Source organism: Psittacula echo (genome assembly GCF_963264785.1).
Source record: "Psittacula echo genome assembly, chromosome: 24".
Classification (NCBI taxonomy): domain Eukaryota; kingdom Metazoa; phylum Chordata; class Aves; order Psittaciformes; family Psittacidae; genus Psittacula; species Psittacula echo.
Window position 1 is genome coordinate 5006333 of NC_137759.1, and position 13792 is coordinate 5020124.

The following is a 13792-nucleotide window of genomic DNA, read 5'->3' on the forward strand; positions in this document are numbered from 1 at the left end:
TTTCACGAACATGGCTTAAGGAATAGCCCTTTGCAAGGATTTTTAAAGCAGATTTCCCGAGTTTTATTGATTTTATTAAAAATAACAAACCATGGAGAAACGTGTCCATTGCTGTTCCCATCTCTTGGTAGCAGCCAGGTTTTATCCTGCAATATAGAAACTCTGCACATGGGACCCAGGAGGAGGACGTGTGCTGATCCTGGGAAGGGCAGAACAGCAGCCGTTGTGGAGCTGCTGAGGTGAGGCTGAGGATTTCCTGACCCTGCAGGTTACCTGCGGGTACAAGGATTCCTTCACGTTGCTCTGCTCCACAGCTCCAAACAGTTCCCAACAGATCCTGATGCTGTTGAGGGACTCAGCTGCTCTGGATTTGCATAGGGAGTGTGCACCCAGGTGAGGTTTTGAGGGGAAGCAGAGGAGAATCAGGATGAGCTTTGCACACTTAATACAGAGAGGTACCTTTGAACTGTCTGCATCCTGATGGAGAGGAGTCCTCGCATTCCAGTCCTAGCATCCTTTTATCCAGGGTGTGTGTCTTCCTTCCTTCCCTCCTAGGCCTGGGCACTGTTTGAATCCGTGTACCCTCTGGCCCGAAATGTGTCCCCAGCACAGCCGGGTGCTTGGTGCTGGTTGAACAGGTTTCCAAGATGAAGCCTCCCTTGGAATGCTCTGGCTGGAGGATGATGCGCCGTGGTTGGGAAGCGCTTGCAAGGGCTCTGAACCCAACGCACACCCATGGCAGACAAACCCAACCTCCTCCCCTGCTCCCATCAGCGTGTGCCTGCCTTTAAGTGAACCAATAACCATAGAATCCCAGCCTGGTTTGGGTTGGAAGGGACCTCAAAGCTCATCCACTTCCAACCCCTTGCCACAGGCAGGGACACCTTCCACTAGAGCAGCTTGCTCCAACCACTCTCACCCTTTGCTAGACTGTGGAATCCCAGTCGCTGTTTCCAACAGTATTCATTTTGTTACCTGCTAAAACAGACTTTTATTTCAATTCCTGTGAATTCTCTGCAGTACACATGGATAAACCTATAGAATACACCTTCAAACAAAAGGGTTGGGGTTTTTTTTGTCCATACATTATATTACTTTTTATTGAATGTCATCCAAAATCCAGACAACACCTTTGTCCTTAAATAAACGTTTCTCCCTCCCCTGCCCTCCCTTCCGAGCTGACTGGTCCGAAAGAGGACATTTTATTTAGTTCTTTGCTTTGCTTTAAAAAAATAGAAATTACAATCTTCCACGACGGAACATTCCATGAGAACAGAAGCATCTGCCTACGTCTACAAACAGTTCCAGGAGACCTGTTGCTATCTACAGGTAGGGGTGTGTGGAGGGTGCTGAACGGAAAGAAAAGTGGTTTCCATTCCTTCCTTTCATTCATAGAGATAAAAAAGAACATAAAACCGACCGAAACTTTAGATAGTTTTCTCTTTTGCACCAACATTCACAAGAATATATTATATATATATATATTTTATCCATTTTTATACACAGTGTGAGGGTTCTGGAGGTGGAAATGCACACTCAGCTAAACTGCCGGAGCGAACAAACACAAAAGGAATCTGCGTGTGGAAAAGAGCAATCCCCTTGCGCTGAGGCTGCCCCGCTCACAGGAACCATTGGACATCAAAGGTCAGTGGGATGGCAACGACCCCAAGACACCAAGGACCTGAAGCTGGGGGTCTGGGGGCTCCCATCCGTCATCTCCCCCAGCCCCACGCAGCTCTGGTGCAGGGAGAGGGGAAATCTCCCTTTTCCAGGCATTTCCACCCAGGGTTTTCCAATTGCTCTTTCCCTACAAGCTCGATGCCTGCCTCTGCTGAGCCACTGCTCATGGGGGCACAGGGGGAGCGTGAGGGACCTTGGCACAGCCACCGTGGCTGAAAGCAGGGCCTGCAGCCCCAGCGGTGCTATGGGGGTCCCTGTCACCCCTTCCAACGTGTGCCACCCATCCCAGGCAGGAGGCAAGTCAGTTCCTGTAAGGAGAACTTCAAAGTGCAGGTTCCCACAGTTTGGCAGGTTGAGTTACACACGTTTAATGCTTCGAGTCTTCCCGAGATTCCCCACAGGAACCTCTTATTGCTCAGAATCCAAAATCTCTCCCATGAGATGGATGCTGTGGCAAGGGCTCCGTCTTTTCCCGACTTAAGGTGCTTTCTTGATTTCTTTGCCAGATGAAATGAGAACAGTGACATTGACCATTGGTGCATGTTGGCTGACGAATGCTGGGGACACAAATAAAGGTCTGTGCATTCCAAGCATTTCAAACCACCCGAGGCTGTTTCCTCCAAGGGAGTGCTGCTGTCCTGCAGAACCAGGGGGCAAGAGCCCCTTCCTCAAAGCACATTGGTTTTCTTGAGTGCTTTTCCCTGCAGAGAGGAGCTGGGAAGTGAACGGTGCTGTCAGAAATGATGCTTCAGGAAAAGGCACAACCCTTTAGATGAACAAGGCAGTGCTGACTTCTCACTTCTGTCCAAGCCTTTAGGATCCAAGAGGGCAGGAAACAAGCACGGTGCATCCCCACCCCGGCGAACACTGCACTGGAGAACAACACATTGGCACTCAGCATCAGCAGCCTTCACCAGGGACCTGGGCTCCAATGCCTTTGGGAGGAGAAACAAAGCTGACCAACTCCAATATGCTCTGGGAAGCAGTTCAGATGGTGGTTAGCAAAACCAGACAGCACAGGGCTGTATGTGGTGGGTGGCAGCTGCCAGGGAATAACACGGTCCCTAAATTTTCTCTGCCTTATACCAAAGCAAAAATCCCATTGGTTTCCTAGCGAGCCTTTCCTGGTTAAGGTTGGTCCATGGTTTTCCATAGGTCTTTAAACTGAAAACACAAATATCCCCTACATGGCTAAGAAAGCTGCTCGCTTAGTTTAAGGGATGCAGTTATGGAACTGAAGGTCTTCGGCTCACACCTGGAGATGATCCGAGCTGCCATTGGACAGGGTTGGACGCATGAGGAATCAACAAGAAGCAGGGACGGGGCTTGGGATTTGAGCCCTTTGTCAGCAGAAACTGGGGCTGCCTTGGAGCAGGTTCTTTCCCTGTAGCTTTTGGCATTTGCTGTAGGAGGAACAGGAACAGGGACAGAAAAACCATGTGCACAGCCTGGCCATGGAGTCCACCAAGTGTCCCTGCCGGCTGTGGGCTATCGCAGCATCACCTCATGAATCCATCCCTTCTTCACCTTCTGAGCCTCCCAAGCTCAGAGCAGCAGGTCCTGACCACACCAGGGAAGGAATAAGGACCTTTCGCTTCCCCTTGACCCCAATGGGCAGTTTCTCCCCCTAAAAAGCTCCCAGGCCCTGCTAAATAGAGAGCAAACCCCAACATAACAGAGCTCCTTGGAGTGAAAGCTTGAGTCCAACTCAACCTGCAACAGCAGCCATGGCCGTGCTTCCAATGGTCCCAGAGTGGGAACTGGCGACCTGGCTGTGGGCTGGGCAGAGGAAAGGCCACAAAACCTCCTCTGGGTGCTGAGCTGTGGGTCTCGATAACAGAACTACACACAAGAGCCAGCACCAAAAGAGCCCCTGCCTGCTACGACGCGCAGTCAGGCACCGAGCCCTGATGCCTGCACCACTGCCTGCACCTGCCTCCTGGGTGCAGCAGCCAGGAGCTGGGGTTTGGCCACAGTTCCAAGGGCAAAGCCCCTCCTCGGAAAGCCCTTGGGATGCAGAAAGGTGGCAGGAGGCGGGTGGATGTGCCGGATCAGCTCCAAGCACCAGCTGGATGGGCATTTGGGAGAATGCTGCGACGGAGGGCACGGAGACCTGCACAGCTCGTTTCCCTTGAACCAGCCTCCTCCATGGGAAAATCCTGTGCTAAATCCCACCCCAAGCCACAGCCGGAGCTTTCTCACCCAAGCTCCTGAGGTCACCCCGTGTCCTATGGGCTCGCTGCACCTGTGGGAGAAGGAATAAAGCAAAGGCTCTGCCTTCACCCTCTCCTTGGCTCCAGCTGGGAGCCCAAAGCTGCCGCCACCGACCTGGCTCACTCCCGGCCAGCCAGGTCTGCGTTGCCCCTTCTTTATCCCACGCCTTGTGTTTGGGTAATAAAAAAATAAAATAAAAATAATAATTAAAAGTAAAAAACGAAACCCAGGGATGGAGACAGCAGCCAGGACAGCGGGCAGGGCCGTGCCGCCAGCGCGGCGGCGCGCGCTCCCTCCTCCTGTGCTGCCCGGAGGAGTCGGTCCCTTACCACTGCCAGGAGCATCTCCTCTCCCGAGCAGGGATTTCACATTCATTTCACTGGTATGGCAAAGTCTGTTTGCTTTTTCCTTCAAGGTGCTTTACATTCAAGAGCTATTGCAATCCACAGCGAGGAAACGGGGCTGGGAGAGACCCCAGCCCCCGGGGTTCTCTTGAGTTTGATTATTTGATTTAAATAAACTTCCCCAAACCTCTGAAGTTTCGTTTGCTTCCAAATTTTGGGGAACTCGAAGAGGGCCGGTGGCTCCCAGCTTTAGCTCTCCCGTGGGTCACTGTACTGAAGCTCCGAGTTGAAGACCTCCTTATAGAGGGGTGGGAAGTTCATGGCAGTCTCCGGATGCAGGAGACGGAAAAACTCCAGCTTGTCCAAGTGCAGGTTGCAAATGGTCTTCATCAAGGGCAGCTTGGAAACCATCTGCAGGGAAAGGAGGAGCTGGTGACCATGGGGGTCCTGCCTAAAATCCCTTCCCTTGGGGACAAGCAGGTGGGTTTGGGGCCCACTGGCACCGTGGACAACTTCCACCATCGGGCAGCCTGGCAGCAATGTGGCTTTGTCTCCAAACCCATGTCTTTCTGCAGGACAACCCAACCCAAGGAGCCCTCCATGTCCCGCTCCCCATCCCAGCCCCATTCTGCCCAAAGCGCTCCTTTTGCTCCAAACACCCACTGCCCGCACACTGACAGGTTCAGTGGCACGGGGCTGCCTGTGGTGAGGATGCCTCTGCCTTCACTGCAATGGAGATGCCTGTGGAAAGGGAAATTCTCCTCCTTCCATAGCTCCCAGGGCTCGCTGCCCATGCGTGGCTCATGAGCTGCAGCACAGCCACCTCCACCAGCTGAGACATCTCCCCATGCCCCGACCTGGCTCCATGCATGCATCACCACTACCTTCGAGAGCTTGTCCTCAGCGGAGTGTTTCTTCTGGATCTCGTGCTGCAGGGCCACATAGATCTTGTCCTGGAGCTTCTGCACCTTCTTGGACTCGGTCAACCAGGGGCGATCTGCAGGAGATGGCAGGTCAGAAACCCCATGGGGGCTCCCCCAGCCTCCTTCCCTTAAGTCACCCACCAAGGAAGCAGCACTGAGATGTACGGGTCCTCTCTCCCCAGCTTTGGCATGAGGCACCCCCCTCCCCGGCTGCAGTGTCCCCCCATACCCGGGGAGAGCAGGACGGCGGCGGTGAAGAGGGCGAGCTCCTCATCTGATAGCTGCAGGCGGCACAGGGTCCTCCCCAGCTCAAAGACAGCACCGATGAGGTCGTCACAGCCTGATGGGGGACAGCAGGGAAGAGGGGGACGTCACCCCCGGCAGCACCCGAGGCTCGGAAAGCTTTCGGAAGATGAGATGGGTGAAGGGGGGTCCCCAGCCTCGCGGGGCTTCAGACCAGGGCAGAAAGCGCAATCCCAGCCATGGCGCACATCAACCCGATCCCAACAGGAGTGGGGGCCAACGCAGCAGGGTCTCACCCGCTGCTGCTCACCCGCCCAGCCATGGGGATGCTGCTTTTCACCCAGCCCTGTGCGGGTGTCAGAAGGAGAGGAAAAGGGGAGGAGAGCCCTGAGAGGCTCTTACCGAGTGACTTGAACATCTGCATGCCGCCAAACTTCCCCTCGAAGAGCACGGTGTTGTTCAAGGGGTTGAACGCGCGAATCATGCGGATCAGGAGCACCTCGAGGCAACCTGACACAGGCAGAGAGAGCACAGACAAGGGCAGGGGGTTCCCATCATCCCAGGACCAAATATAAGACAGAAGAAAGCCCCCAGGGCAGGTTTTGAAGTCCAGATTGTTCATTCCCAAGAGTGATTCCCATGATGATTTCCAATAAATCCAGGTCGGGGGGGGGTTGGTTTTGGGGTTGGTTTTTTTTATGTTTAGGTGTCCAATTGTGACCACAATGTTTCACCAAAGGGAAATGTGATCCATCATTTGCAGCCGGCCACAGAGATCCATCGAGGTCGTGGTGGAGCACCGAGAGGGGAGAGGGTGAAAACAAAAGACATGAAAAGAAAATGGAAGGAAGAAAGGAAAGAACGAGTTAAACTCCAGCGTGTCAGGCACGGCCAGCTCTGGCTTTGGGATACAACACCCGGGATGCTGGCACATGTCTCCCTCTCCTCTTAGCTCCCCAGCCCTGAACATCTAGGAACTAGGAGGGGATTCCATTGTTTGAGGCATGTGGGGGCTTTTGCCCACTGAGCTCCCTGGCCAGGCAGACTGGGGGGACACGGGTGTGCGCTGCTGTTGTCCTGCTCTTCCCAGTCTCTTGCCAGGAGAAGAGGCCAATCCTTTCCTCTTCTCCCTCCCGGCACAACTTTTCCGGGTGGGAAACCAGCTGTGCTCATTTCCATCCCTGGTTCCCGGTGACATTTACTTGAGGGTGCCCATGGAGAAAAGGCTCTGCCTGGAGTGGCCACTCCCCACGTCCCTCTCTATCCCATCACCTTTAAACGCGACCTTCAGCTCCTTCTAGCCCAGTACCTGCTCCCCAGGCGCTGATGTTGAGCCTGGAGGCAACCAGGGCGGAGGAGAGATCCTGAAAGGAAAGCACTAGCCAAAAGGAAAGATGGGATACACGTATCCTTGTAGTGCCTAAAGGGGCTGCAGGAAACCTGGAGAGGGGCTTTGGACAAGGGGGAATGGCTTGAACCTGCCCGAGGGGAGACTGAGATGAGCTCTTAGGCAGAAGCTCTTCCCTGTGAGGGTGCTGAGGCGCTGGCCCAGGGTGCCCAGAGAAGCTGTGGCTGCCCCATCCCTGGCAGTGTTCAAGGCCAGGTTGGACACAGGGGCTTGGAGCAAGCTGCTCCAGTGGAAGGGGTCCCTGCCCGTGGCAGGGGTTGGAGCTGGAGGAGCTTTAAGGTCCCTTCCAACATAAATCATTCGATGGTGATTCTATGATGCCTTTGGCACCATGGCTGCTGCCTGGGAGAGGTGTTGGGGTCATGAGGAGTCTGGCAGGGACGCGAGAGGGACAAGGACATGAGAGGGGCATGGCCGGGTCCCCGCTCTTACCGGCTTTCAGGAGGATGATTTGGTCATTCTGGCAGAGCTCCATGAAGCCGTCGATGCGCTTGGCGAACTCCACCACGTACTGGATGGCGTTGGAGATCTGCAGCGAGCACTGCTGCCACATGGCCTCGCAGCTCTGCCGGACAGCGGGGACAGCCCTTAGGGCTCCATCACCCCGGCTCCACTGTCCCCCCCCATCCCACTGCACAGGGCAGGGAAGGGACCCAGGCCATCCATGGTGGGTGCTGGCATGAGGACAGCCAGGATGTGACTGCCGCCGCATCCACCTCCCAATATTGGGCTTTGGCAGCTCCTCGAGCACTGATTGACCTTCCTCATCCTCTCCACCCTCACCCCTGCCTCAGCACAGCACCGGGGGACAGCCGTGGCCCTTGCTGGGGGCTGCTGCAGCGCTGGGGAGCCGTGGGGGCCGCAGAGCAGTGCTCACCTTGCTCTGCAGAGCACGGACCTCCTCGGGGGAGTAGAGGCTCCATGCCAGGCGCTTGAGCTCCTCTGTTGTGTACTGGCACGTCTCCAGGTGGGACTTCAGCACGTTCTGGGCCACCCGGTCTGCAAGGCGAGGGCAGTGCGGGGTGAGCCCTGGGGACCCCCCAGCCTCACGCCCCAACACCGTCCTCTCCTGGGTCTCCTTATGGGAGCTGCTAGGGCTGGAGGGGCTCATGCGTGGTGTCATGGGGATATGAGGACAGACGGAGCTGTTCCCAAGGCACACTTAGGGGGAGCTTCATTGTGCTGAGCTCCATCAGTGCTCAGCCTGCAGGAGGGATGTGCTCGGGGCTGCTCTGAGCGCCGAGGCTGGGTTGGTCGCTTGTTGTGAGTGTGCCCAGCGCAATGTGGGCGCCCAGGGCTGGATTCATACTGCAAGGTGCCCGGGGCTGCACCCAGCACCATGCCCAGGGCTGCACACCCCAAGCGTGCCCGGTATCACACACCAACACTCACCAATCTCAAGGACGGAGATATCAGCAGCCAGCTGAGCACCCTCCAGCGCGCCGTGCGCGAACAGGGCTGGCTCCAGCATCAGCTCGTAGATGGACTCCTGCTTGATGAGCGTGGCATCGGCCACATCCAGGCTGGACTGGTCGGGCGAGGGCTGCGCCGAGGCGAGCAGGTCGAGGTTGTAGTAGGTGCTGCTGCCATCAGGGGTGAGGGGGAAGTCAAAGAGGAGCCCGTCCGACAGCGTGGAGATGTCGTCCAGGTCCGAGAGCCCGCTGCTGACACTGGTGGTGTAGACGCGGCTCAGAGGCTCAGACTCATCCTTGGTGCCACCGCTCTGCTCCTGGCTCTGCTGGTGCTTCTGCACCTCGGCGTAGAGGCTGTCCCGCTGCTTCTTTGACATGCGGCCGAACTTCACCGCTGCCGGGGGGGAGAGAGCAGCGTCAGGGCAGCTTCCACCCCGCAGAGCATCAGCCGTGACCACCGGCCTGCCCTGGGATGGGTCCTGGCTCCCGGAGGAGTGCGTGGTTTCATAGCATCACAGGATCATGGAATGGGTTGGGTTGGAGGGGACCTTAAAGCTCCTCCAGCTCCAACCCCTGCCACGGGCAGGGACCCCTTCCACTGGAGCAGCTTGCTCCAAGCCCCTGTGTCCAACCTGGCCTTGAACACTGCCAGGGATGGGGCAGCCACAGCTTCCCTGGGCACCCTGGGCCAGCTAACCTATGTCACCTTGTCTCCACGGGGTGTGAACCCTTGCAGGGACGGTGCCTGCAGCCCTGCCCTGGGCAGCCTGTTCCAATGCCTGAGCACCCTCTGGGGCAGGAATTGTTCCTCAGCTCCATCTAAACCTGCCTTGGTGCAGCTTGAGGCCGGTTCCTCTTGTCCCATCCCTTGTTCCTTGGGAGCAGAGCCCAGCCCCACCTCACTACAACAAGGAGGAGGGAGAAGGCGCTGGGGCAGGACTCACCATCGCGGGACATGCCGAGCGCCAGGCATTTCTGCAGGCGGCAGTGCTGACAGCGGTTGCGGTTGGTGCGGTCGATCAGGCAGTTCCGCTGCCGGGAGCAGGAGTAGCTGGCGTTGTTCTGCTGGCTCCTCCGGAAAAATCCCTGCGCAGGACAGGGATGTGTTGGGAAAGCGCCCGGCGAGACGCCAACCCCGCGGCCGCGCACCCGCCGGCTCCCATCTCCAGGCAGCCCTGGGCTCACCTTGCAGCCTTCGCAGGTGATAACGCCATAGTGGATCCCTGAGGATTTGTCTCCGCAGATCTTGCACGGGATCACCTCGATTTGGGCTGCGGCGGAGGGGAAAAGGAGGGGAAACCACGGTGTTAATGACGGTCACCACTGAACTGAGGGAGGGAGATGCCCTCCCGCTGGGACAGGGGGGAAACTGAGGCACGAAAGCCGGAACTGCTGCAGCTCAGCCCTTCCCACAAGGATGCTTGAGCATCAGAGAGACCCTTCACAGGGTGTGGGGTACCCCCAACTGCTCCACCATCCTCTCCAGCAAAGACAGGCAGAAAAGCCTTTTGATCTACAGGGGTGTTTGGGGACCATTCTGCCCGGGACCCCGTTTTGGAATCATTCCCCTTATTTTTCAGTGTGAGCACACTTTGGGGCACCCAGGACAGGGACATCCTTGGCACAGGCACCATCCCCATCCCATGGCTCTCCTCATAGAGGTCTGGCCCAAGCAGAGGGTCCAGGGGCCCCGTTGCCCCCCTGCCAGCTCCTCCTAAACCCAGGACTGATGCAGCCATCACCAGCTCAAGGTCTCGGTCCCCTTCCCCCCGCAAATCCTCTTCCCTCCCGCTTCTGCTTCGCTGGCACTGAGCTGCTAATAGGCTTCGTCCTCCTCATTTTCCAGCTGCCCCAGATCTGGGCTGCCTCTGCCCGCCCCACACACACCGGGGGGGGGCGTGGGGCACCCCCGGGACTCGTACGTGCCTCGCAGCATCTCTGCACCCTCTAATCCCTGCTCCAGCCCCAGCCGGGCTCATCCTGGCTTCGCTTTCGAGGGTGCTGGGCAGCCCCGCCAAAATAACCCCCGCAGCCAGATTATGGTTATTTCAAACCTCCTGGGGCTCTGCAAATCCCCAGCTCGGGTAATTCCCTTCTGCCTCTCTTCTCCCCTGGGAATGACCGGTTCTGGTCATGGTTTGGAGGTCGCTGCTGCGGGTGACAGCCCCAGTGCTGGGCCAGCACCGCCTGCACCCGGCTGTGTCCTGGGGTCCCTCCTGAGCTCTGGAGCCAACCATCACCCCTAGGAGCTGCGCAGGAGAAGCCCTGACTGCTCAAGGAGGCTGGGCTGGGTCACGCAAGCCTCGTTGTGCAGTGGCTGCCATCGGTCCCCCAGCCATATGGGGTTAGGACTCATCCCAAGTCTGGGTGCAAGCAGAGGGACGGATCCCTCCTCCATCACTGCTCAGCTCCTGCCCCAAATGCACTGGGTGATTTTGGGGTTCACCCCTTCCTCCTCAGGCTGCCAAACCGGGCTTCTCCCAGGACTGTGTTCTTTCCCTCCCCAACCCAAGGGGGTCACATCCCACCCTGTCCCTCCTCTGCCTGCACCTCTGCTGTAGTTTTGCGCCTGGGGCAGCAGAGGTGACCCCCCCCCGGGTGGGCAGGGATGGCCAGGGCATCACCACAGCCACACCAGTCCCAGCACCCCAACTGCGCCGGCATTGCCGCCCCGGGTCAGCCCTTTGGGAGGCACCAGGAGGGTGCCGTGTGGCCACCCCCATCTCACCACCCAGCTCTGACGGCTGAGAGACCCCTCCCCAGTTCCCTGGCCCCTGCCACCACCTCCACCCCTGCTGCTGCGGACGGGTGCAACCCGCAAACCACGGCGACCACCGCGCACCCCAGCACCCGGGGATGGGCTGGAGGCGGAGGCACGTCGGGGGGCACAGGGTGATGCTGCTGCTGCTGCCACCCCCAGCAGGAAGCGGCGTCGGGTCCTTATGCAATGTAATTGCAGGCGCGGGTGAGGCACCGCGGTGACACCGCGCCCTCACGCCCGCGGCCGATACTGCCGGACCCCGCAATTACCGGCACCACGCGCCCGCACAACAGCCGGAGCCAGCGTGGCCCTGGCACCCACGGCACCCAATGAGCACAGACCCCAGAACCCGCTCACAACGATGCCAATGCTGTTCCCATAGCCCTGGTCCAGGCAGAGGGGACGCCCCTAAGAGCCCCCTGTAGCCAGCGCGGCAGAGCTCAGGGTACAGGGGGTGACGCTGTTCTGGCTCCTCCGGAGCTGAGCATCACCCCTGGGTGTTGTGAAGGAGAAGCCCCTGCTGCTCACTGGGTGCCCGCAGCCTTTGGGGCTCTAATTAGCATCCTGCTAATTACACATTGTGCTGCCGGCGGCACCTGACCCGCTCCTAAGACGTTCGCCCCAAATAACTGCCGTGGGGCTGCGGCCGTAACCCCGGCGCGGTGGCAATTACAGCCCAGGACAGCGTTTCATTGACGCTCTGTTTGTAAGCACTGGGTGAATCACGGTGCCAGCTCCCTCAGTTTCCCCTCATGCCATGGCCACATGGCCCCTGGGGTGGCCAAACACCACCCTTAGGCAAACCCAGCAGCACAGGGAGGGATGCGGGTGCTGGTGGGGTGGCCTCCGCATCCTCTAGATCTCACCATGATCTCACATTGCAGCGAACCCCACACACCAGGCATAGCTCCCCCCACTGTGCCTCAGTTTCCCCACTGGAGCTGGGCTAAAACAGGGCACAGGGAATAAAACGAAAGGGTTAAAAGGAATAAGCTCACATCTTCAGCCGGCAATTACATTGTCCCGGCCGCGGTATTTGCCCTCCTCCCACTGTAAACACTTCTTGCCCAACTCCTGGCCCTTATGTAAGTGGCACCGTGGCACCGTCCAGCCACCGGCTCGGCTGTGATGGTGACAACCGGCCCCTGGTCCGGTGGCCCTGTGGCTGGAGCCATCCTGTCCCACTGACACACTTTCTGCCCGTGGCCCCATGCGCTTGTGTAACACCGCAGCCGTTAACCCTTCCCACGGCCACACCGGGATGGAGCCGCAGCTGCATCCTGACCTCCCGCCCTGGGGATGGGACCTCTGGGGTATTTTGGGGGTGATGCCTCAGCCTGGGGACACCTGTTTGCTGCCCCGAGCTGTGGGTGGCTGTGGAGGACGCAGGTCCATCCCTGCATGGTCCCCCAGGTCCCCTGCCACCCGCTTGCCTTCCATGACAGACACCCTCCTCTCCACCACCTCCGCATCTTCTTGCACCCCAAAACATGACAGGCCCTGCACGATCTGACCACGAGGGTCTGGTCCCTCCCTTTGTGGTGCAGCAGCCATGGGCGGCCCCATCTCCCTCCTCCTCCCTATCCTTCCCCTCAGCTGTACGATCTCACTGCTAACAGGGGTCACCCCAAAGCCCTCAGCACCCTACCGAGCCCTGGGATGTGCTGCAACCCCACTGCTGCGAGGAGCTGCCCCCGACTCCAGCCAACTCCATGGGGACTGGGTGTCCCTTGGCTGAGGGGGGAGGACTCCTGCGGGATGCAAAAAGTGGTGGGGGGCACCAGCAGGTCCCTGCAAAGCCTTTGCACAGACCCCTAAGAGCCCACACCCCCTCCAACCCGTGGGGCTGGGGTCAGGATACAGCCACAGGAGCAAACCCACGCCTGGGACCCGGGTGTCCCTTGCTGGGGAGCCCCGCTCTGGGTGTTTTGGAGGGGGCTCTGTGGCCATCCCTGCCTCAAATCCCCCCTCGGCTGCTGCGGCCAGAGCAGGGCCGGCAGCTTCCCCAGTGCCCTGGCTCATTACCCAGTGAACCTGCTGGGAAAGTAGGTCTGTGCCCCATCCTGCTGCCACGATCGATGCTGCAGGACGGGCACCTCCGGTAATTAACGGCAGCCCCGCAGCCCTCCCTCACCCCCCAGCCCCAGCCAGGGCACCGGGATGCTCTGATGCTCATCACCACCATCCTGTCCCCTCTGGCTCAGCATCCCCACCGGTGCACCCGGAGCAGGGGGAGGAGGATGGGTCCAGGCTGCACGGGGACATGCAGGGACCCATGGGGACAGCAGGGACCCATGACGCTACCCCACATCTCCATCCCTGCCCCAAAACCCGGCTCTGCTCCCTCATCCCCTGCAGCAACCTCTGCCCCGGTTGCTGCTCCCCACTGCACCCACCTCCAGGAGCCTCTGCGCTTCCCCACAGCAATTAGGCACCGTTGTATTTGGGGAATGGTTGGCCGTGGGGTAAAGGAGGTGCAGAAGGAATGAGTAAGTGAGTAAAGGGAATGCTCAGCCCTTTACATCTGCTGCTGGATTTGCTTTTAAACCGGCTCCCGCACTGCAGCACCCTGGAGTCCCCCAGCACCCCAGCATTCCGCTATCAATGCTAGCAAATCCCATCCTCATCCATGCACCCTGTGAGTAACCCCAGGTGGGCTGGGGCTGTTGGCAGGCAAAGCTCCGGCTCCAGAGGCGCCGGCAGCACCGTGGCTGTGCGGGCAATAAGGAAAACGTGAATTACCCAACTCCAGCCCCGCGCTGGGTGATGCTGGACGTGGGAAGCGGCTCCTTCATAGATTAGCACAG

General features: G+C 58.6%; 1 protein-coding gene across 1 annotated transcript; it reads right to left on the bottom strand.

Annotated features, from left to right (window-relative positions):
- Window positions 1–4487: 4487 nt before the first annotated feature.
- On the bottom strand, window positions 4488–12539 carry LOC308229886 (nuclear receptor ROR-beta-like; the record flags this gene model as incomplete). Its single annotated transcript, XM_080634214.1, has 12 exons — window positions 4488–4649; window positions 5123–5235; window positions 5391–5501; window positions 5807–5914; window positions 7245–7377; window positions 7690–7811; window positions 8205–8618; window positions 9169–9310; window positions 9410–9495; window positions 11255–11369; window positions 11863–11931; window positions 12333–12539. 12 exons carry the CDS (start codon window positions 12537–12539, stop codon window positions 4488–4490), a joined length of 1782 nt encoding a protein of 593 aa, XP_080490340.1.
- Between the last annotated feature and the right edge of the window lie 1253 nt (window positions 12540–13792).